The 24,951-nt window shown below is 42.7% G+C and overlaps 1 protein-coding gene across 11 annotated transcripts in view; it reads right to left on the minus strand.

Moving 5' to 3' along the window:
- Positions 1–24,951, minus strand: part of EBF1 (EBF transcription factor 1) — a 291,177-nt gene that overhangs the window by 57,617 nt on the left and 208,609 nt on the right. For 7 of the 11 annotated variants that reach the window (XM_074603865.1, XM_074603866.1, XM_074603871.1 and 4 more), the window contains 2 exons: positions 17,275–17,408; positions 9,438–9,564 (listed from right to left, as the gene is read on the minus strand). In XM_074603865.1, the coding sequence (XP_074459966.1) occupies positions 9,438–9,564; positions 17,275–17,408 (261 nt within the window). The remainder of the gene's footprint in view (positions 1–9,437; positions 9,565–17,274; positions 17,409–24,951) is intronic. The other 4 variants (XM_074603870.1, XM_074603867.1, XM_074603875.1 and 1 more) reach the window with 1 other exon arrangement.

Here is a 24,951-nt window from a genome sequence, read left to right on the forward strand (position 1 = left end):
GCAAAGCACCTTTCAGCGAAGGTTATATAGTTATACAAAGACCTCAAACACTTGGACTTGAGATTTTTCTGCAGGGGGTGGGGGAGAGTTGGAGAAGTTTTTTTTTTTAAAAAAAAAAGCAGTAGTATTAATGCTGCAATATTCTTCTTTAGCAACATCAGCAACTGGGTGACAACAGAGATCTGCCAGAAGGTCCTAGAGAAGTTTGTTGAGATTGTTGAAACTTCTGTGCAGATTGAATCTTCAAGAAAATTCTACTGTCTCTACGACATTAGTCAGCCATTATCATGAAATAAATGTGGAGTATTGCTAAATGTCTCAGATCATTTAAAAAAACATGGTTACAATTCCCTTCCTTTGCCTCTGTTGGCTCCCATGGTGCCAGCAACACAGCGCCTCTGCGACCTACCAGGGCATGTCTGCTCTGCAGGCTGCAACACCTCACACACAGAAAGACTCAAACTGACTTTAAATAAAACAACAATGGACACTGCAGCCTGCACCAAGAAGCAACTCGGCAGCGCTTTGGGCAGGCCTGAGAAGCTGCCAGGATCGAGTCTAGTCATACTGGGGCTAAACAGTTTCCCGTATCTCTATCCAGACACCACGGCGGACCACATCACTTATGCACTTGATATCTTCATAACTAAGCAGAAGAGTCTGCGTGAGTTCTTGCAAGACAGCAGAAAAGCACAAAGAACTTCATACTCCATGCAATAAATTGCTCTTGCATCCACTGAGATGAAAGGCTGCAAGTACAAGATTTTCCTTTTATCTCTATATTAACAAAAAAGCCTGGCTCTGTAGACATGGGGTATACTGGGGCACATCTACTCTGTAGTCATTGCTGTCAGCAAGCTTTAACCAGGCCAGATAAGCATCACTGCCTGCGTAGGGATGCTGGTACAAGCGCAAAGCAAGCGAGGCTGCCCAAGCCCTGCCTCCAGGGAAGGATGGCTGCACACCAGGCTGCTGCTCTGAGCCGGCCGTACAGCGTTCGCTTGTGTGACAAAATGCCTAGGCAAAATGAACCCTCACTAACAAGCACCTCAAAGGATTAAGCACACCTTAGGGAGGCTATTTCACAGGTAGTGCTGCGCAAGGCCGTGCCTCGGGCAGCTGTGCACTAAATTCACGCCCTGGCTTCCTCGCCAGCGCCGGCGTGCTGCGCGCGCGGGCACCTCCGACGGCCTGGCCCACAGCTTGGCCGTTCTTCAACAACACACGGTAAATCCCGCACACGGTTCCAGGCAGAAATCAAAACCCGCTGCAGCCCACGAGAAGCAGAGGAAGGATGAGTTAGGTACATACATACCCACGAGGCAGCCAGAATTCCCAGCTATGACATATTTCAGTGGCAATAAGTAGCCAAGGAGTCGGCACTCTGGACCAGCAAAAAGGTAGTTCCTTGTCCCTCTTCTCAGGCATAGGATCAAAATGCATTAAGGTAAGCAGTACAGACACTGCTGCTACTATAAACTGTCCATTTCTGAGGCATTTGTCTAATCTGAACACTCACACATTAAGAAACAAGACAGTGAAGCCCCCTGTAGAAACAGCGCAGTTCAGGCTTTTTAGAAATTCATCTCAGCTTTCTGTTTTATTGGCCATTTTTTTTAAAAGAGGGAATAATATCTTATCAACTGACATGAGCTAAAAGGAGAATAAAAAAAAGATTAACAATTTCAGTCTGGAATAAGAGAGTTTTGAAGCAAGGGCATGAAAATTTAAAGGTTTTGGGGTGGGGATAAAGAAAAGAATTTACAAGGCTTATTTTGTGAACCCGGAGGGTTAATTTATCATGGAGTAAGTCTGGAACTTGAAAAGCAAAAAATGCTTTATTGGCTTTGAAGGTCAGATAACTGTGTTATATCATATTCAATAGGTTAAGGTTCCAAGGGTCTACAGGGCTGCATGACAATTGCAGGAATCCTTATAAAGTCTAGTTTATACCTTTATCGTTAATAGCTTTCTAATCCTTTACCACAAATTTATAGCTTAGAAATGGCAACACATCTTAAAGATTAAAGGTATGTGACAAACAGTTCATGTCCTTTAATAATCAAATCACATAGCTTAGATTGGGGGCTTATCAGGCTTTTTCCTACTCTATGGTTTCATAGGTAGAGAATACTTTATATCCCTATTACATGAGTGATGAATGGGACCATTGGTTATGGGCTGTTATTTGCTTGGCTGTAGTCAATATGTTTTCTTTGGACAGGGACTTCAGTGATTTATTTCTCTTTTGGCCTTATCACTTATTAACTCAGGGCAGACAGAAACAGCCAAGGCTGTGAATAAGGACTAGTGCCCATTTAGACTTCTAATATCAGAGAAAATATTCTTTTTAATGATCCAGCTACCCTTTGCTGCGTAGACTCTGATTGCACTTCCCTCTAACTAGAAAATAAAGGTCATATTTCTTGGAAAGTGTATACATAAAATATGCAAAATAATATGTTTCCTTCACAGCCAGCTTTATCCTGACGGTTGCTGTAATTGCTTTCATTTTGCAGCTGTCCTACAGGTACACTGCACACTTTTAGCGATTGTTTTTTGCAGTGTGTTATGGCGCTGCCAGTGTTTAAGAAATGCTAAAGATATGAGGGTTCTGTGTTCCTATTAGCATAAAAAAGGGATTTTCCAGTCTACCTCCACTGCCTCCTCGCTGTCTGGAAACACGCTTTTCCCTACAATCAATTAGGATCCTTCCTCCCAGCTTCCTTTCCTGAATTTCTGCAAACCAAACCAACAACCCTAATATTCATAATATTCAACCCTGATAACTGTCCGCACTTCACTCCACTGGGCACGTCCTAAAAAACTTCAAAACCACCACTTCCGTAACAGCATTCATCCCCAAGCACACCACCAAATAACAAAGACTGAAGTGATTTCATCTAGGAAAGCTTGTTCTAAAACAATTGCAACCTTTTTATTTTTCCCCCTAAAAATTTCCAGACAGGCCAGGCAGACCAGGCGTTAACCCTGACTCAGCAGAGCAACTTAGTTAATGGGCTGGAACTTAGAAAGGGCCAGGTTCAAGCTTAAACTCAAAGAGAGATTTCCTGAGGGCAACTTTCCTTTTCAAAGGCAGGTAACACCCAAGATCATATCACTGATGTGGGTGCTTGGAGGGAGACACTGCAACAATCCGTCCCTTGTTTTCCCATCTGTATTTTACCTGCCTGCGTCCCCGACCCAGCAGTGGTGCCACGAGGACCCAGTTCTTCAGGGACTATGGCAAACTCCTACGGTAGCAGAAAGCCCCGTGTACAGCTTAACTTCTTCAGCCCAACGCACCACCCCAAAGACAGGTCCATCTCTGAGCTCCACACACCGCCTGATGCCTCTGGTGTCCCCACAGTAAGGTCCGGTTGGGAACGAACACTGGCACAACGAGATGAAGGGGGAACCCAGTGGACTCTGCATTAGGACATTTTTCAGATAGCTGTTATGAGGGGTTTTCGCTTGTTTCCAGAGACATTAAATTCACCAGTAGAAGTCTACGTTTACAAAAGATTTAATTTCATTCTTCCTTACTTGACGGTGCTATGGTTAGGATTTACCATCTCTCCTCTGTAGAGTCTGAGATCAGGAACAGACTTTATACTGAGCGGCCAAAGCACAGGGCAACCTGCCGCGCAGGGCTCTCCTGCTTTTAAGAACAGACACCACCTCTTATTTTAAACTTTACACATTTCTTTGTATTGAGAGATTTTGTTCTGTCCTTCTGTAGCACTCTGTGACTATTTAACTTTGAGACATCTGATACTTTTTATTCTACCACTGCTATTAATATTTACTAGTGAAAGGCAGATAAAAACTGCTGTTAAAAACAAATGGCATTCATTTGCTAGCTACCAGATCTCAGAGCTGGTCACTCTTCTGGAGAAGTGATGTGCTCCATATTTCATTTCAGATTAATGATCGTCATATCTTCGAGGGTGAAGAATTTTATAAACACATCAGGATAAAGCCCAAGACAGCATCAGAGATTCTGGCTTTTTTATTTTATTTTTATTGTTCTGTTGATGGTGGCCTTCTCTCCTCATTTATACTAATCAGCTATTTAAGTGCTCACGATTTAATAATAAACACACATGAGTGAGGCATTGTAAAACTAATGAGGTTGTGTATTACTGATGTTGAGAATAACTGCCACTGGGTTTTAACATTTCTCAGGAACTAAGAGATACACAGCGATGGGCAACGTTAGCTGGTGTAAGGGTAAAACTCTAGCTCACAGGGATCAAGAAAGGCTCCAGTGGGGCTACAGGAACCTCTTGACAGCCGGTCTGTCTCTTATCACAATTTCTTTTTAGTTCGGTTGGTTTTTTTGTTTGGTTGGGTTTTTTAAGTCTATGAACTCCAGAACTCTCCATTCTGAAAACCAATTGCTTCATTGATTATGTACCTTTTGAACTTTGCATAGTTATTGGTGCCTTCTTGAATGCAGAAAATTTTCCTTGCTGAGGAATCACTGAATTTTACTAGGCTGGAAACTTTAGGGACTGGAGAGCACCCTTTAAGTAGTTCCAGTTCTGACCAGACCTGTGTGCATGACTTAAACCTCTGTTTCTAGCGCTATGGACTGAAATTCTAAATGACGACGGGCAATTTTTGGTCTCTTACTCTTGGAGGTATTTGACTTAATAAATGAAAAGAGAATGGTTCTCAGAAGATGATGACCCATGTGCTTCTGCAAATTAAACCTTTTAAAGATAAAAACCTGAAAATGAAGCCACCTAAACCCAAAGCTTTCAGAAATGTTACCCAAATCATCTGTGATCTGCAAGGCTCTTCCTGTTTGTACACAGACTCAAATGTTTTCAGAAGTAAATAAAGGGTGAAATGAGGATGGAGCAGGGATTTTTCCACATCAGGCTATTTCCTCTTTGTAGCAACTAGGGGACCGAAAAGTTCTCTGAGAAGCCCTATGACATTTCAGAGAAAGAGGCAGTTTCCCAGAAATTCTGCAAATATCCTGGCCTTCACAGTGCTAGCATTTCTACATCACCCTACACACAACGGCCCAAAAGCGTAACGCCAACACCGGTCAGTCTTGGCTGTGCTCCACTCTGACCTTCTCAGCCTTCGTCACAATTTTCCTGGAGGATCAGGGCTCAGCATCCGTGTTATTCACACCGCACAGGAACCCCTGCGCGTCTACGCCGACCCTGCATCCACCCATTCCTGCCAGCAGCACTTCTAGAGACAGACACGTCCCACAGCTTACAACAAACCCCAAATGAACTGGGGGGGGACTTGCCCGTTTCTCTAGGTACCCTGTCAGCACACAAATGGTTTAGCCCAAAGCTTCCCTGCAAGACTAACGCAAATGAAAAGGGTCCCTAAATTCCAACCTGTACCCAACCATGTAACCAATTTTCAAAAAAAAGGAACACTATTTGGGGTACTGCTCAGCCAAGACTCTGAATTACCCCCACGTTGTATACATAACCTTAGTGACAAAGCCATATACTTCTGGCCCCTGGGCAGTCCTTTGCTCTACTTTGGGAACAAAGGCACAAAACCTTAAACTGAGCAGGTGGTAGAAGACACAGCATAATGCATTTTTATGGACCTTCCATATGTCCTTTCCAATATGCAGTGAGATAAATTCTCCTTTCACTTACATTCATGCAGTCCAATTCAAATCTCACTGTTTAGTACCACAGCAAAATTCATCTGTGAAAATCATGCTGTCCACGACGCATCCATTTTTTAGAATTAAAACAAAACAAAGAGAATCTCAAAGGCCTGTCCAGGTCTCACAAATTCATGCCAATTCTCATTCCTTATTTAACTCAACCATATATGCCCTGAGTCGCCCCGGCATAAACGCCTACGGATTTGTATCCCTAACGCTTTTTTCCTTTATCTCAGTTTCTCCAGTCCTACATTAATGGTAGCGACACGTACCTGAGTCCTAAGTTGTGCCATGAAGCTTAATTCATTCCGTGCTCTTCAATACCAGAAGAGACTTACAGATGAAGGGTGCCACAGGGAAATACTGACCGGCACGTTTGGGTGTTTCTGTGTGCAATAGGGACCTTCAATATTATTCCAAAATGAACACACAGGCGAGATGTGTTCAGACTTCTGTATTTCTAATAACGTTCTCTCAGGAATGTCAAAGCTTAAAATCTGAGAAATAATTGCTCTGTAAGTGCATGCTAATGGCTTGCTTTACAGATGGAAAATAAAAAACTTATGTTTTCTTGTAAGCACAGGGTTGACGCTGGTTTCTTTCTTCCAAAAATACTTGGAAAAGTCAGGATTTCTCTGTATATATATGACCTTGATTCCTAGATGGCACATGGACTACTTAGAGATCATGTTACTAAGTTATTTGCAGTTAAAGAGGAAAAAAAGGCTAAAATTAATGGGTCACTGGGTATTTTCTTCTGAGAACTTAAGTACTTAACAGTAAGAAAAAAACAGTTTACAGCCAGGTGGCTTGAGGGGATATTTTGTTGAACACTGATTAAAAATAATTTCTTCTAAATGAGACCTGACCACAAAATGGGACCATTAACGAGCAGGGACATTCTCACCAGAAAGGAAACTACGCTTGATCGACTCCTGCACCGCCCACAAACCCCAGGTCTTTTTCTCTCTCTCTCACACACTCTCTTTTATTTTTCTTCCCCTTTTTCTCCTCTCCCCTTTTCTTGTACTTAATAGCAGGGTAAATAAGCAGCAAGTGATGCTGAAATGTTTTCGGCCAAAAACAGAGGCCAAACTCCTCTGAGAAAACATTTGGCCTCTGTGGTTTTGTAATATGTTCCAGAACACTGAGTTCACTGAAGAACATTGTGAAAAACTCCCATCGGCTGCAGTGATGCTGGGGAATGTTACTGTATCCCAACTTCCAATTGGTCCATTTCCTGCAGGCCTTGTTAAAAAAAAAAAAGAAAAAAAATAGCGCTATGTGGGAGTTAAAACAAGTTCTCATGGGAAAAATGAATGGCAAGAAATTCTAGCTTTAAAAGAAACAGCTAATCTGCTAGTTTGATTGTTCTTCAAAACTTACAATGAACCAATAATCCTAATTAAAAACACTTGGCCTAGTTCTCTAAAGCATCATAGCTTTTTCTATGCTTCGTTTGTACACACCATAGACTATTAGTTTTTTTCTAGTGCTCACTAACAAAGTGCTGACTTTGTTGGGATGGCTGAGCTAATTTCGTGAACTCAGTGTGAAACCTTAGCTAAACAAAATTGTGGTAATTTTCCTTAATTTGTAAAAGTGATTGGAGTGCAAACAAAATTTTCCTCTTGGGTCAATCCTATAATTTTCAATTAACTAAAACTAATCGGCAGGCGTGTACTGAACCTGCATTTTGTTTAAAGGGCTGGAAGGCACTTCTGAAGGTCAGGATGCATTAATTGTTTTTATTTTAGTTTCATTTAGTCCTTTTTAAAAAGCCACATTTAAGTTCAGGCTGCCTCTAAGAGGAAAATGCAAATTGTGTGAGGTACGATTTCAGGCACAATAGCTTTTCTGGATCTACCGTAACTCCATAAAAGCTGCATAAGTAAGAGAATTGGCCGTGGTTCGGATCACCTTTGATTTTGTCATTGTTGTTTAGTATTTCGTAGCTTTCATTTATTGAATGAAAAATAATGTGTTTTAAACACTAACCTGAAAATCCATATATGGAAACACCCTCCCTACTGGGACACCTTATTTCCACATTCAGCCATCTGCTCCTGGGCAGACAGGCTAAATTGCCGCCCTCCTTTTTACTGGAAAAGCTAATTAATGATGATCTGAGAAGCAAAACCAAAATGGGTCCAAGACATTTCTACATTTAAAGCCCAAAATGAAGTCCCCAAAAATTTCTTCACAAAGTCGAGGGGGGGAAGGTTTCCTCCCTTTCTTCTTCTTCTGCCTGCGTACTTGCCGTTTCACCAGTCCAAAACGCAGCCACCCCAGTGGCTTGACAACAAGCAGGACAGCACAACTCACTGTCAGTAAGGAAGTGAGAAGGGAAAGGATCCGTGGTCAAACTGTCCAGAGCTCTGTCTGGCACTTCCATGTGGTATACGCTGGCAATTTGCACCAGCTGGCAATTTGACCCTTTGCTTTTGCTTTTTCCTCTGTTCCAACACATTCACACCCTAAATAATTTTTTGGATATGGGGTGTTATTGTCCAATATATGAATTTCCCACACACTGTTGAAATCATAATGCTCATAATAAATACCCACAGCCTCCACAAGCGCCTGCTGCTCAGCCAGCAAGGTGATACACGTACGCTTTAAAACCCAGTTTAAAGAAACGCAGTGCATAATCCCAACTGGGGGAGAGGGTATTTGAAAAAGACAACAAAGCTTTATAAGGCACCTTTGTTCAACTTGCTCAGTGTTAAGAAAAATCAAATGAGAGCTTTGTCGGGGCACAGAAGTCTCTCCTCTGCTTTGAGGCCCTGTGTGTCCCTTCACACTTGGAGCAATATATGTGTCCAGTGTAATTCAGAACGCCTCATAGCCACAAGTATTTATGATATATCTTATTCTTAAAGTTTTGTGGGCAATCGAGAATGGGGAAAGGAATTGCACTGGATTGTGATGAACCATGGTTCAGGCAAACAGTTACAGAAGTAGTCCTGCCTGAATATGTCGAAGAAGCACGTAAAAGGACAAGCACATCAAGACCTGGGCCAAGCCATTTATTCTTGGAGCATGCACACCTTCCAAGGAATCAATGACACACATTCTTTTTAAAACGTTAGGCTGCTGCTTGATTTATTTCCCAGGCCGTTCTTATCACTACTGTCCGTGGTTTAACACTGACAGCACCTGCAATGTCCAAGCGTGTTTTTTTGTTAATAATTCTTCAGGCCAAACCACTGGACTTAGTGGTCTCAGTGTGGGATGCCACCCCAAAGCAGACTGCAATCACTATGTCTGCAGCATCGGCTGGGATGAAAGCTACTTAGCACCCCTGGAAGTCAGAGACACGTACGTTATGGTGAGATGGGCAGGCAAACGGGCTGCTGCGTTGAACACCTGCAGCACTTGCAAGACAACGTGTGATACAGATATTTAGCAAGACGCTTCTTGTAAGGCGGGCTGGTGATTGCACTAGTATGTCTGGCTCTTTATGCTCGCACTCTTCCTCTGTTAACGTTTAAGTACTGGAGTATCTGTTTCTCTCCTTCCTCCCCCCTCCTGGGTAAAGAGACGCCCCATTGTGAGGACAAACAAGCAAACAAAAATCCCACACCGGTGTGTTTCCAGATTCATCTCTACAGTCATCCGTTTGTGAAATCCAACCTTAAATTAGTACCTTCAATGACATGCTCAGCCAAAATAATAAAATACGGTACAGTTTTTAACGACGACAGGGGAAGCCCTAGCAAGTGTGACACGTTGCCTGCCCTATTTCTCCACGTCATATCTAGTACTAAAGCATCCTTACCTGTGTAAATGAATCTTCCAGGCGTTCCCTTGCAAAACTGCTTGGACTTGTAGGACAATGTGACTTCTACAACCCCTGGGATATGTCGGGGAGGCGTCTGTACGCGGATGGCATGAGGAGTAATCAGCTAGAGGAAAACATCGAGAAGGGAGAAGAAGGGGAAAAAACGCACCGTTAGATGCTGAACACTTCTTTAATAACACTCTCCTCTCAGATCACAGTAAACAAGCTTTGAAACATGTAATTAACCTGTCAATGTTTGAATACAATCTTGATGTAATCCACACAAAAGCCAGCGACTACAATATTTACAAGCATTCTCCTTCTCAGCCGTAACAACATTATTTCTGTTTTCATACATGGCAGGCGCTTGCTTCCTAGTACGAACATGAGCCCCAGTTTAACGCAATAACTTCACCTTACAGCAGCAGGATGCCTCCGTTTGCTCTGGTGAACACTGGGGTCATGATAGTGCCCAACAGATCTGACTGATGAATGGTCGGCAGTTACGTGCGTGAACACAGCACAGGACAAGCCCTGGCAGGCTTTTAAACCACTGGTCCCCGGCTGACTCGTGTACACTGCAAAAGCACCACGTGCTGCTGTTTTAATTTTCTATTCATTTTGTGGAGGTATCGCTAATTACTGCAGATATGCAAAGTCTGGCTTCCGAAGGATGCTGGATCTTCCCTTGCAAACGATCAGAGCAGTCAAAAGAGATACACCAAATATCTAACCATCACTCCCAGTTTGCCTTCACCGCAGCGACTGACACACATCTGAGACGGCTCCTGCAGGTGTGGATTTACACAGGATTAAGCAGACAAACTAAACTTTCTTGCTAATGGGGCTGGGGATCCTGATCCTCTTAACACAAAAGGCTGGGCTGGGTCAGTGCTGCACTTTCCAGGCTCTAGACAACGTTTGCTCTTTCAGAAATCTGGACTGGATTTAAAACATAGTCCCTGAAACTAATATTAGAGCCATCTAGGAGTTCACTAGTTCATGGCAGGTTAACTCAAACCTCTGCTGCACTCAAGCCACAGCATTGCTCTCACTGAAATGTCCTCTTCTCACTCGTCATGCTCCTTTAGAGAAAAAGAGTAAAAAGAGGTACATAGAAAAGGTACACAGCAACCCAGATGCAGCTCTGGCACACGGATAATCCTCCTCTAAGTGACTGTGGCACATTACCACGCTTCTAGCGAGGCAAACAAGACCAAGGCCATAACCAGCCTTGACAGTGAGCAAAGCCACGGACACCCTGTGCAGACAGTCAACTGCTCTACGCTGCCGCTTTAATCGTGTCCTGGATTAGGGGATACATTCCAATAGATTTATATTTTTTTCCTAAACAAAAAGCTAATTTTGTTCTTATTTTTACTAGAAACCAAATATTTCCAAATTGTAGTAAGGTCCTACCAGAAAACCAGACTTTTAACCAGCTCTTTGTTTAGGGCACAGGACTAAAAAAGCGCAGAAGGAGAGTAATGTCTGTCAGAGCCAGCTGTGCTAATGAGGGAAACGGCATACGCAGTAAGAAGTTCTCCATATTTAAAACAAGAAAATTATTATTAAATCAAGTTGAAGATTAAAACCAAAACTACCAGCATCAAATGCTCCAAAGGTTATTCAGATCCACAGAAGTGAAAAGTCATATGTCATTTTAGGAATGATCATGAAGGAACTGATGCCTTCCTGTTTGAGAGCTCCAAAGAACATATTTTCAGGCTCTGCTTTGAAATCATGTGATTTAGAAATTTATTTATTTTTAAAAGAAACCTGCCTTTTTTCTACATTACTCACTCTATCAACGGGGTAAAAAAAACCCAACAAAACCAAAACAACAACAACAAAACCCAAAACCAAAACCCAAACCCAAACTTCCAAGGATTGGTTTCACTTAAATTGAGTTGTTTTACAGTTGAGCTGACCAGAGCCTAAGAGCCTAGGCCAGTTCTCTACATGCCCTCCATAGCCAGCGGAGGCAGAAAGCGCTGCCAAACAGCAATTTATTTCCAGTGCTTCAGACACCTCTCGCATTGGGATGAGCTTCTCTGGAAGCATCTACCTTCCTCCAGTGAACCGAGACGACAAGTTTAGGCTAGATGCTTAACTGTAGGCAGCCAAACACAGCTGAGAGAAATCCCATCCTCAAGTGGTTCTAGTTAACTGGGTGAACTGGCAAGATGAGAAAAGTTTCATGACATTTTTAGGGGGAAAACATTTGTAAAAACAGCCAAGGATTTTAATGGTAAAGGTTAACATGCTCGTCTTACTACATCAGCATGTGCCTTGCACCCCTCACCCCCATTCTGGCATGAGCTATACAGGCAGCTTCTGGTTGTATCTTTGAATTTCCCAGCATTTACTGGTCTGTCACCACTTTAATGTTCTTTAAACATAATTTGTGGCATTTTCCAATACTCATCTTCCCTGGTTCCCAAGAAATGTCTGACCTATTTATGGTCCATTGTTACAGAGAGCTGGGGAGAGTTAAGCAAGTTTCCTGGTTTGTTCTCCACAAACAGTTTGGTTTTCCTTTGTGCTCTGAAGTAAATAAGTTTAACTGTGTTTAAAACCACAAATATACAATAATGTCGCCCACACATTCCCAAAGGGTGAACATTATGTCTGAAGTCTTATGGTTTAGGATACTCAGAATGTATTTTACCCTCTCTTCTCTAGAACTAAAGCTTGGGAGGTAAACCAGGACAACACACGTGCCTTTTCCTTTTCCTTTTGCTCGTTAGCATCTGCCACTGACCGCTGCCAGGGACACAGTGCTGCGCTAGAAGGACCGTTGTTCTGGGTCAGCCTTCAGTTCCCATGCACACAGAAAGGAGCTGGCTAGCTCAGTTACGTACCAGTAGTCCCCGATATCGCTGTCCTACCAAGAAACTGTCTTTAAGGGCCAAACAATGCCACTGCGCTTCGAAACCTGAACCTGCCTCTGGTCTCAAACTCTGATTCCCTGGTGCTGCCGGGATCTGCGTTACGGACCGGGACCAGCTCTCTGAATTGCCCTAACTCCGTTTTGCAAATCCCAGTGACCCAACGGGTGCTAAACAGGTTTGGGTACCCCAGGTCCACCCACGGCAAGAGTAAACCTGCCGCTGACTTCAATAACTCCAGGATTACGGGATGTTTTCCTGTCTACGCTGTCAACCTGTGGCCTGACCTTGGGAATCCACTCCACCTTTTCCTAGCATGTTTTCTACTCTCACACTGACACAGCCCGTCCCTTCTTCAATGCACAGTCTGTCTCGTATTTGCACGTAAAGCATCTGGAAAAGGTGAGCTATCAGCATCAAGGGATATTAAAAGCGCAGACACCACTTGTGGAAATCTCTGAGCCCCAAACTGTTGGAGGCTGGCAGGGTGTTCTGGGGAAGCATCACGACATGCTCACCCCACTGTTTTTACAGACGTCTGTCACTGCCCAGCACCAAACATAAGACGCCGAGCTAGACGAACCTCCATGTCTGACCCGCTGTGGCCGTGGTTCTCAGCTCAGGTGGGAACTCTTGGTGCATTAACAGACACCGTAACAACTCCAGCCACGACACGCCAAGAACTCAGAATTTGCAAATATGAGTTACATGCATTTCTGAACACACGTTTTTTAATGTAAATCTTGAGAAAGGCATTAACCTGTGATTTGGAGAAGAACCCAGCAGCCAAAACCCTGGATCCAGCTTCCTCTCCCATTCCAGCATTTGGCTAACTGGGATATGGAGCTGGACATAGAATGAGTAACCGGACCCTTTCTCCCAAGGGATTTTCAAGGGAATCAGTCTGATACTTGGCAACTGCACTAGCTGTTTGATATAAACTCTTACAAGTCAGTTGGGACATGCTGTGGATTGCATTAAAACCAGAGGTAGAGACCTTCAGAATGGAGGGAGGTGCGTGTCCTAAAAAATCCAAAACACATTTGGTTTGAGTGTGTACAACAAGCCTCCTTCTGTGGTTTGCTAATATATTCTAGACATTCTTGTGTGATACAGCATCATCTCACACTCTGCTCGGAGTGCCAGGTTACTTTCTTTTTTTAAAAGTGACATTTTATAAGGAGATGTCATTAATCTGAGTCACTAGTTTATTTTTGCATGCTTGAGCTCTGGTTTGTGGCTAGGGAAATGGTGACAATCAGTCATAAATTTAACTTGGACTCTGTGTGAAGAGGACCATTAGGACAGGAATGAAGAAAAATCCCACCAACTGAAGGTAATGACAGCTTTCAGTGAGAACAGGACCCTTAAGATACCTGTATTATTTTTAAAAATGACCAGTGACTTTGCATGCCTCAATTCTGGGGATCCAGATGCTGCTTAATAAGTCTTGGTTTTCAAAAAGAGGGTGCCTGCTCATTTTTTAAAAATGAGTCAGACCTCCAAAATAAGCACTCAAAAACAGAGACTTCCAAAATCAATAATAAACATAAAAAGCAAAATAAAAAACCGTGCCACAGAATTTGATTCAGCAGCATTAAAAAAAAAAGAAAACCGAAAACGCCAAACCGAAAAATCATCCTCTGTTTTTGTGCTGTACAAAGGTGAAAGAGCTGATGTTTCAGTGCTTCATCTTTTCTTAATATAAAAGAAAACGGAGTTGTTTCCAGCTGACTCTGTACAGCTGGAGGAATGTTCTTGGCAGGAAAATGTTTGAAGAAATAGTTCATTTTGAGCAAATATTGTGGAATATTTATAAGAAACTAATTTTGTCTTCACAATCATGTATTTGCCCTGAAACTCAACTCCAGGAGTTTCAGCCCCTCAATAAGAGAGAGAAACAACAGAGGGCTTCTATCAGCAGCTCAGATCTGGAATATTTGCAACACCACCGAGAGCCACAGTGCTGGGTAAAAACCTGCAAATACCAGCTCCGTCTGCTTGTGGACAGGACAAAGAGGAAGGCAGAGACTATCTGGCAAACAAAGTGTTTGCTGGGAGTTGTCTGTCCAGGCCCAGCACGTGCACACCACACACCGATGCCGCTCTTTCGCGTCAGTGATGAAAGTCCCTTCAAAAAAAGGCATTAGATGGCCCGTTTTGCTGTACTCTAAAAATATCAAGGGCTTTTAAAGCCATTTTTATAAAGTAATAAGGGAGTTAAGGATTAATTGAACCTACTGGCTTAGGGTATCTGCATTTCTGCACAAAATTAATGTGACAAATTAAGTTTTTATTTAGTTCTCTCTGGCTGAGAAAGGTTGTAATTATGTTAGGGTGTTTACAGCTAAAATATATGTTTAAATAATAAATATGTGTTTCAGAAACCATTTTAAATCTCCTTTTTTAACACAGTCAACTCCATTTCAAGCATATAAATATTTCAATTACAAAACTTGAATACATGTAAAATAAATTAAAAATATATTATTTACATTTCAAATTATTTATAACATATGCTGCTTGACAGCAACAAATCCACCCTTAAAATGAACAATGGGGGTTTTTTTGGCTTTGAACTTTGCTTCTGAACTGTGGTAGGATTTATATTTTAAATATCCATGCATCTCAGGTACTTACATGGATTTTGCTATAATAAAATCTGAGTAATATAGGACCTTCACGATAATTATCTTCGCAGCACCTCTCCAAAGAAGGTGACTAATCTTATTACTATGTTAGAGAAAGGGAATTGAACTCTAAGCAGATTATGTGATTTGCCCAAGGTCCCATGCAAAGTCCGTGGCAAAATGATCCTTAATTTAAATATTAGACTTCATCCCTCAAACCACCTGCAATCATAACTGAAAGTGAAGCTAGAAAAACCCATGCGAAAATGCTCGGCAAGACTCACTCTTTTTCTTCCATTTCCTATCTAGTTTTGCTTTGGATTTTCTGCAGCTCAGTTAAATCATGTTTTCTTTGGATCTGTGAAGCAACAGAATGAACTTGAAGATTCTTCTTGAATGCGATGGTTTGCTCACAACCGGGCCTGCCTGGCAACGCAGGACGAACCTGCTCCAGGTTTGAAACGGTTCTGAAATTCAGATCGACAGTTCAATTCTACACCCTATTGAAGTAAAAGAAAAATATTCTTCCTGGGTACTGAAAATGCACTAGACATTTTTAGAAATGAGAAGGCAGATGCAAAAACTGATTTTGTACTACATAGGTGGCTAGTATGTGTCATGTGAACTATTTATAGATCACTATTATTTAGGGATCACTCAGACAGCTCATCCATTTCTGCACTTGTTTATCGTGTTTGTCTGCTTCTTTTAGAAATCATTTCTTTTCCCCTATCGGAGTTTTTATTGCTCTCATAGGTTATGAAACTGAGAATCAGTTCTGTAACGGAGAGACAGTGAAACAGTTTTCGCTCAAAGCCAACTCGCAGCCCATCGTAGCACCCACCGCAAACAGGCTGACTTTGGTCTGGACCCCCGCTAACATTATTAATTTTATGACAAGGCCTTGCAACCATCAGCAACAATGTTTTGACCATTTCTCCTGAGATTAGGAATTGCCAATTAATAGCTTCCACTAATAAATAGAATCAAGTTTTATAATGGAAGATCCAATTCTGCAGTACCAAAATCAGAGCACTTTCCTCCCAGCCTCTTCACCTTTCCCTGTTAAATGTCTGTAGCCATAATGGTTTCAATCCTAACACACAAACTGCTTACACGGGACCCAGGGGGCACTTTCATGATCACATAAGGGCTTTAGAATAGGGCTCATTTAATATATCTCCTTTTCTGGAATGCCCTTTCATCCACACTCGTCCTCAAGTGGAAGGATGGGAGAGAGAGAGAGAGAATAGTGAAGCCCATGAAGGACATTAGAGGATACTCTTCGTATGGAAAAAATGCTGCCATATGTGCAACGGAATCAGTAGGGGGAATGTGCTGGATATGAATTAAGCAATAATGTTAATATTTATACGATATAAGGCAAAGCATCAGAAGATCCTTACATCACTGGGTAAGCACTGTATAGCTATTTCGGAGATGTTTTGTCTGTTAGCGTGTTTATTTCAGTATTAAAATCATGAAAATAACAAATATCTTATAAAACCGCCAAAATGCTTTTGAAAAATCATACATGCAAAATGTAAACCTTTCCTCGGAGTTGCTCTCCTGTCCCGGCGAAGGCCATGGGGGCTCTGCCCCAACCTCTGTGGCCCTGCGCACTGTGCCAGTGGCCGTTCGGGTGACGCTGCCAGGGTTTTAACTTTCCACAGGCTTTTGGGAAATATCAGACCCCGTGTTTAATTATGTGCCAGGAGAAGAGAGGATTTAGGAAACTGGGAGGAACAGCAAAATTGGATGAGAAACAAGAAAAGGGTTACTGTGAAACTACAGAGGCTCCCACTAGGTATGATGAGTCCGTGCTTTCCACTGCAGCTACAATACTGTGTATCCGGTTCCCATGATGCGGATGGTACTTATACACCAAGCACCTAAACTTGAAGGATATGCTGTTCAGAGGCGCTGAATTTCTGCAATCTCCACCTCATTGAGCTGCAGCTACAAGCAGCCAGTTTCCCCGGAAAGCAGGATCACCTAAACGCTTGTTTCCTGTGGGCCCTCAGCGATTGTAGTGCTAAATGCAGAATTATTCACACAGGCATTTATCCTTCCCTTTTCTTGGAATAAAAGGCACTGAGTTAAATTCTGGGCCAGTGAGAGGAGATGCAAATCCCCTGGCTATAATGGATTTCTGCCACAGGTAAATTTGTCTAATTATTTTCATAAAACTGAATGAGGAAAGGATTCACATCTCAACATTTGTTGCTGATTTAGCATGTGGCATAAAAAAGAGGACAGGCTGGCTGTAAGCTAGACAAAGCTATTAGACATTACCGTTCAGACAACACCTACCTCACTCCAAACCAGCATGGTGCCGAATATGACCTGTAACCCATCAAAGAAATTGTCTCCTATGATGATGACAGTGGCACCTCCTGTAGTCCATCCTTCACTTGGACTGATGGCTTTGATACATGGTGTAGCTGCTTTTCAACACACATGAAAAAGAGAAGTATTCTGCTGTTAGAACCGGATTTTAATGATAGAAGACTTGAGAAAAATAAAATAAAAGGAGCTTTCATTTTCCCCCTTACTAACACAAAGATTTCAGCAATCACATTCTTTCTAGTACATGTGCATGACCTCAAACTGTATCTTTGGAAGCATTTTTTCTCAATTAATTTCTGTTTGGTTTTGTTACGTGCATTGAAAAAATTAACTTCTTTAAGCCTACATTAACAAAAAAATCACAGCACGATGGGCAGAGACCAATTGGAAATCAGGACAAATCCCTACCTTTATTCAAAATGAAACACGCAATACCTGAGTTAATAAAACAATCTCCAGTGAGCTTGCTTTATTATCCATCATAATCTAAATTCATCAAGGAAACTCCTATAAATATTATGGAAAATATTGGCTAAATAAAAAAGAGTGTAACCCTCAGCATTTCTTTAAGTATTCTGCAATCAGATCCAGGTTACTCTAGTATTAAACCACCCTGCCATGCTTAACGCTTTGGCTACTACAAACAAAAACCCAAAAACCAAAACCTATAACCCTGCCACCTTGTCAGTGCAGTTACGTTACGTCTACTGGATAATGAAGCAGCTTGTGCAATGCACTCTGACATACTCGTCGAGGCTTTCACTAGCCGCTTTCCTGGCAGCATATCTACTAAGTGCCTCCTGAGAGGATGCTGAAATCTCAAGTGCTGCTCAAAGTAGTAAGTTCAAATCCTGGTGCAAGATCTTCTGGTTTAAGACCATCTAAGCAGAATCACGCTCAACTTTATATATTGATGAGATAGGGCAATATAAACATCCACATATCGATTCTCCTTCTCTGCAGTACTGGAGTATACCAGAATTTAACTGTGCTGAAGCAAGAGGAACAACATTACTGCAAAAACAACCTGAATAAGACAAAAAGCCCTGGGTAACTCAGCTGCGGAGTCTCAGGGTGGTCATACAGGTTGATGAAAAGAAGCAACTCCGTCCCAAATGCCACCAGCTTCTCCTTGCTAATACAGCATGAGATGAAAATATGACACCATACCATTAGATAAAATTTTAAGTAAAGTGGGTACCTCAACAATTTCATTAGCCATGAAAAACTGATTCCAGCAAAACTCCACCAGTCAACCTCAATGTTGAAAAGAAAGATTCTTTCCTTTAGATGTGAACCCAGTCCTCAGCAGAGAGAAGAGGCTGGCTCCACTGAAAACACATGAAGGGCTGCCACTGCCCACATGGATTCTGCAACGTCAATCAGGTATCAATCAGCAGGACTTCATTAGCTGCATATATATATGTGTGTGTGTGTATACACACACACACATGTATCTATGTATATGTGTAAATATATATACACACATCTGCGTATATACCTCTTCTTTTAGGGTTGCTGGCATCTGGCTGTGAATTGCTACTCGGCCAAAAGGCTGGCTGAGCTGTTGACTTGGTTTGTAACTTTGAGTATTTGATGACGTACTCAAGGGAGGGCACTCAGGCACTTCATCAGGTAAGGATTTACTAGGAAGACAGGAGTGTGAAAGCCGCCCACATGTTAGCACTATCCAGACAACACCCTTGCACCCACAAGTCACCTAATGTGGCTGTGTAGTGGCACAGCCCCTGCCCTACATTCTTCTAAAATAAAGACAGTAAATTAATTCATTCACAGAAGCCTACTTTAAAATGCTCCAGACATAAAGCGCTGAAGAGACAGGCTTCTTTACGATTATTTAGTGAAGTTCTGTTTGGTTGGAGCTAATTGCAAGAGCCGGCAAGGCTGGTGAGAAGCTCCTTCCCCCCAGCCCCCGGGCAGGGCGGGCGCGGGGCTGGGAAGCCGGAGGGAGCTGGGAAGGGAGCTGTTGAGTCACCCTTAGCAGCGAGTGTTTCCGTGGGCACTGCTACAGACTCGCACCACCGGTGACGGAACACATGCATGGGGAGCAAACAGACCCCGTCCCTACCTACAAAAGGTTGTAAGTGTCAGGCACAAACTTTTCCACTACTTAAGCTGATGTGGATGCCAGCTCCAGTGAAAAACACAAACACACAGGCAGGAAAAAAATCATTACCCTAACTCCAAACTTCGCAGAGCACAGCCGTTAACTTTTACATGAGCTAACAAAAGAAACATCCTAACATTACCGTCACGAAAATGCAGCGCACACACAGAAGTAACTTCAATACGTTTAACTTGGATTCAAGTTACTTGCATAAAACTGTGCATAAAAACCATTGCAAAGTCCCAAACTATACCCTTTCCTTTCAGCCAAGCTCACAGCAATGGATTTACAGTGAAAGCAGCTTTTCAGAATGCCATCTAACTCTTTCACAGAATCAAACTTTTTCATAAATAAAAATTAAAATCACTTCCAAATTACACCCTTTCCAGTATTTCCAGTTGATTGTGGACACACACACCCCACAATAAAACCCGAAGATAATCAGTTTCCCATGTGTCAGAGAATGAGCTACTTCTCTTAAAGACTACAAACAACATTTTTTTCCTAAATACCAGTGAATAAAAGCTGCTTGAGACCATAAGCCATTAACAGAAAACACATGCAGGCTTCAAAATTCTAGATTCAATTCATCTTTAAAATGACTACAAGATCCTGTTCTGCAGTTACAGGTCCCCACTAAAGGTCTTGCTGTTTATCTGACGATGGTGGTCAGATGGTGGTACCTACATTGCACTCAGAAGGGCAAGGTGCTGCACTGTCCGTGCTGCCTCACGTATTTGATTCTGATCCTTTATACGTGTATGTGCTTAATACCACATTCACGCCAAGTCCCATGGCAGCTGGGGGGGGGCTTTGTGCAGACACTCGCGTCCTCGTGCCGCGCTGGGGATGTGGGTTGTTCGCTGGACACTCTCACCTGCAAAGTCAATGTGACCACTCGCACGTGTAATTTTATTTAAATACGTAGCAATTGTGCTGGATCAGTGCCTCACCGAAACTGCTGGCAATAGCCCAGGACGCCTCCTCTCCGGAGGAAAAGTCAGGACTTGGTTTAATAAGCAGGGCAGGTTGGTTCCCTTTGCAGGCACTACCTGAGAAGCCGCGAGAGCACTGTGCACTCCCAAAAGAGTTCAAGCCATTATATTCCCTTGGGACCAGTCACAAAAACCAGTGGGACTTCCCAACTTTCCCCACGCAGGTTCTCTGATCTTAAAATGCGCGCGTCTGTAAAGACTGGAAGGGCTGCACGAAGGTGCTGCCCCGCAGGGGAAGCTGCGCTGAAGGGCTGCATCCCGAGGAAGCCTGAGGAGACGTGCTGGGGGAGCCACCCAGACGGCTACCTGTTTTTGAAGGCACAAGACGTGTTTATACAATGACATATTTGCAACTGCCAGTGTCGTTTTGGACATCGGTCATGCTAAAACTTTGCCCTTCCCAGGCCCTTTCCTTGGAGTACCAGGAAGGAGGATGGAAGAATCGGGTCCCATCTGCCAGTGTCACCACAGGTAACGCTGGGAGGGGGGCACGGCAATGACCTCAGCTCTATTTATGCCCCTGGTACAAACGTCTGGCCAGCTCAGGCCCTCAGCTCTTCATATTTCTTCTGTTAATCATTTGGCAACTTTCAAAGCGCTGTCTGAAAGGTGTTTACTTCTGTGTAACCCTAGAAAAACAGAGCCGGGCAGAATAATCTTTTCATTGGAGACCTTGATTTTTCTACATTTTGTTTTGGTCACAAGAGAAACCACAGCACAGAACATTTGGGGGTTTTTTTTGCAGAATGCAAAGTTCCAGAATCTCCATCTGGAATTAGCTATATCACTTTTTAATATTTCCAAGAAAAAAATATTTTGTTTCAAAACATTATCACATGCTCTTCTGTAACACCAAAGCATCATTCCTAAAGTGATGTTTAAACAAATACCAAAAAAGTTGCAGAAAATGTATGGTTTTCTGTAGAAAAAGAGATTTTGGTTGAAGTCGGAAACTTCACTGATGAAAAAATGCAGTGCAGGACTTTAGAGCAGTTCTAGTAAAGGCAATGAAGTGTACGTGACTGATAACATCAATGGACTTTAAGTCAGAGGAGAATTATAATAAAAAAGAATAATTACACGTTCTTACACATGTAAACCTGTTTTTGAAAATGAACAGCTGGCACAACTACGACCAGAAGCAAAAGAGTTCGGTAGCCTAACTATCAGATAAGATTGTAAGACTCTTTGGCGTGAGCGTATTACGTTTGCTGCATGTTTTCAGAAGAGTCGTTGGACTGCGGAAAAACTGAGCGTGACCCCCCCGACTGCAGGCACGGACCTTGCGGCTCCTTGCTGGAGGTGATGGGGCCACATCCTCCACCTGCTGAAACGGCCTCATGGTCAGGAGTCTTAATGAGCTGCTCTCCTTCTTTGCATAATATCAAGGCAAATCAGTGTTAACACCTGACGCGTTTCATTGTGCCGCTCCGTGTTTTGAGTTAACAGATAGAGATGTTAGAGGGAGGCGCTGCAATCCCAAACTTACGAAGGCCAACGGGAATTTTGCCACTGACTTCAAAGCTAAGGTCCCTATGGATAAATTTTAAGGATTTATGCGCAAAAACCTTAATGACTTGTTGGGGGATATGGCGGGCCCGTAGACCCTTTGACAGAAGAGACAGAGATTGCAGCGTACCCATAAGTATAAGAAAGCCAAGTTTGTAATAAAGAGAGAGCTTAACTTAACCCTTCAAGGAGAGGCTTGTCGTTTGTCCGTCCCGACTGAAACGACAATGACTTTCAGGGGAAACGACGTTCTTTTGAAATCTTTATCTTTCCTCAGAATATACATTGTTGAATCTAACCACCTTCCATACAAAGGATGGTAGGTACCAACTTCAGCACACGGGTAGCAAAAAGGAAAAGTTTTTCGTTGCGTGCTGTGTGTGTCAGTGTGTTCCTGTGTTCTCGTACTCCCCTAGCTACTGATATACAGGGGATTTTTCTTCCTTCAAACTGTGACAATAAAATGATTACCCCGCCACAGTTTAGCATAATGGTTCAGAAATGCTCGTGGCATATTGCAGAGTTAAAGTGGAAATTATTAGGTAGCTCTTCTTTGTTATAATAATGATCACTCCACAAATAAAAGCTCTTCTCCCAAAGGTACTGCAAGGCACAAAATGCTAATTCTGAAGATTATGTGTGCGCTTTTATTAAATATTACTATGCCCTGTCTGTTTGAGGGCTTCACTGCTCTGATTGTTTTATGAGTGCCATGTTAATGTCAGCCCCATCTTGCTAGCAGCAGGCACACATTTTAGCTTTTGTATGAGAGTTGATCAAAGGCCGTGTGCTGAGGGAATTGCTGAGAAAACACGGACAAGCGATAAAAATCTAACAGATTAATTGGTTTAAATTTCATTTCAGGGTGTTGAACTTTGGCTCAGGACACTCGTACTACACTACCAGTCAGGGCCTAATTACCACATTTCCAATTTGCCTCTGAACAATGCTTGGAAGGGAGAATAATAACAGCGCTAATAATACTAATAACAACAATAATAATAACAAACCAGCAGCAATAACGTCTCCTCATAGCTTCTTGTGCGCGTTTAACAACTAACTTTGTGTGCAGGCGATGGCAGTAGGAAATCCCTCTCCCCCGCGTCCCCATCCCTCTGCCTCCGGAGCATTTCTGTCTGCCTCAAATAGCACCTCAAGACAGGAGAAATAGCAGCCGCCCTCGGGAGCGTCGAGCATCTGAATTTACAGACTCAACGAGCTGCAGATTCAAGTCCCTCACAAACACACAGCGGACATCTCATGTTCTTAATTAGGGACCTGGGTTCATCAACAGAGACAGCATTTTATCCAGCAACAGAAATGATCTATTCCACTGATAGGAAACAGAGGCCAGAGGAAAAAACCATATTTACCACAAAGTTTATGGGTGGCCTTGGAATAAGGGTTAATTGAGCTTAGAGGTAAATGTTCAGTGAGGTGAATCAGTGGGATGCACAGCTATCAGCAGGGCTCTGGGACTGCTCTTATTTACCTTCTGAAACGTATTTGCTCTATGATTAATATCCAGTTTGTGCTGGTGACTGTCAGAATGACCTCGCCTGCAGTTTTTATCGTGAAGTGTGGTTTCTCCCTCCATTATTCCATAGATGAGGCTCTGACAACAATTGCCGCATCACAACAGGAGTTTAAATGATGGGGTACATGCTTTTATTTTTCTTCTCTTTAGGAGTATCGTGACACGCAAAGAGAGTTGCATAAAGGCAGTTAAAACCGGGAATTCAGAGGAATGGGGAATTTATGTCTCATCTTACAGGAAGTACTGAAAATATCTGGAGTTTAATTTAATTTGCCTTTTTTTCTTGGGTAAAACCTAATTCCAGGCTAAATATATAAAAATAAGCCACAGATTAACCCACAGTTTACGGGTCTGATCCTGCAACCTGTTAAATGCTTTCGCCAAACTACTGATTTTCAGAATATCAAGACAAATCAGTTCTAAGCACTAAAAACCATGACTTAATAACGAAGCTGTGATTCAAGAAACCACTGAAGTAAGTGCTTAAAAACCCAGCCGAAGAAGTTGCAGAACAAGGAACTAGACTTTTTAAGATAGTTGGGCAGCGCTCAGTGCAGTGCTGCCAAGAGCTACGTAATGTATACGGAACTGGGTTTTCCCATTTCAAAACCCACTTAAGTTACATGTAGACCACCCTGTGCAGCGAGTAGAGCATCCAACCCGACATGAGAACTAGCAGCATCAGAGCCGAAATATTAATGCCAATACGCTGGTTTCAGGAACTGAGCTGCTATGTCTACCCAGTGTTGCAGAGTCAAACGTAGCAGCGACTCAGCGCTACCTCTGGGATTTCTACAGCACTTTTACGTCATCTGTTGTAGATCTTCCCTCATAGCTATTGGAATCCCGTAGGGTTTGCAACCCCGAGCAAGGCAGTGCCCACGAATGCTCTGAGCCTAAATTCCTTTCCCGCAGCACTCTGGAGCCGAAGGTGTACAGCACCTATTGGGACGCACAAGGCCCCTTTTCTGATCAACATTTTCAGTTTGGCAAGGTGTGTTTCCTCCTTAAAAAGGGGATTTTCCACATTAAGCACTTTAAGAAATTGATTTTATCATGGGAGAGCAGTTGGGTTTTTTTCAGAACCGAAAACTATAATTTTCCAAAATTTGCCAGTTTGAGAGAATGAACCAAGTATTTTGGAAGGTTTTGAGTTTGGGTGGGGTTTTTTTGAAAAAATAATTTTCTCATTGCTGAGAAGCAGGAGTTGTCCTCCTCTGCCCACCTACTTGGAGCACGCTGAAAGGATGGACCCTAAGAAGTTTGTGTGCCCACACAACAGTACCGTTCCAGCCCAGCCTGCGGAGGCGTTGCCGGAGCTGTATCCAGCACAAGCACCTGAAAGCAGCTGAAAGCAGCTGAGCCAGCCTGGATGGGAAAAGTCTGCGGGACCATCCCAAAGGGTTATTCACAGATACTTCAGGGAAAGGGAATGTGGCAGAGTTTTTACATATTGTAGCGGAGCATTAAAT

This window comes from Larus michahellis, chromosome 11 (assembly GCF_964199755.1).
Source record: "Larus michahellis chromosome 11, bLarMic1.1, whole genome shotgun sequence".
Classification (NCBI taxonomy): Eukaryota; Metazoa; Chordata; class Aves; order Charadriiformes; family Laridae; genus Larus; species Larus michahellis.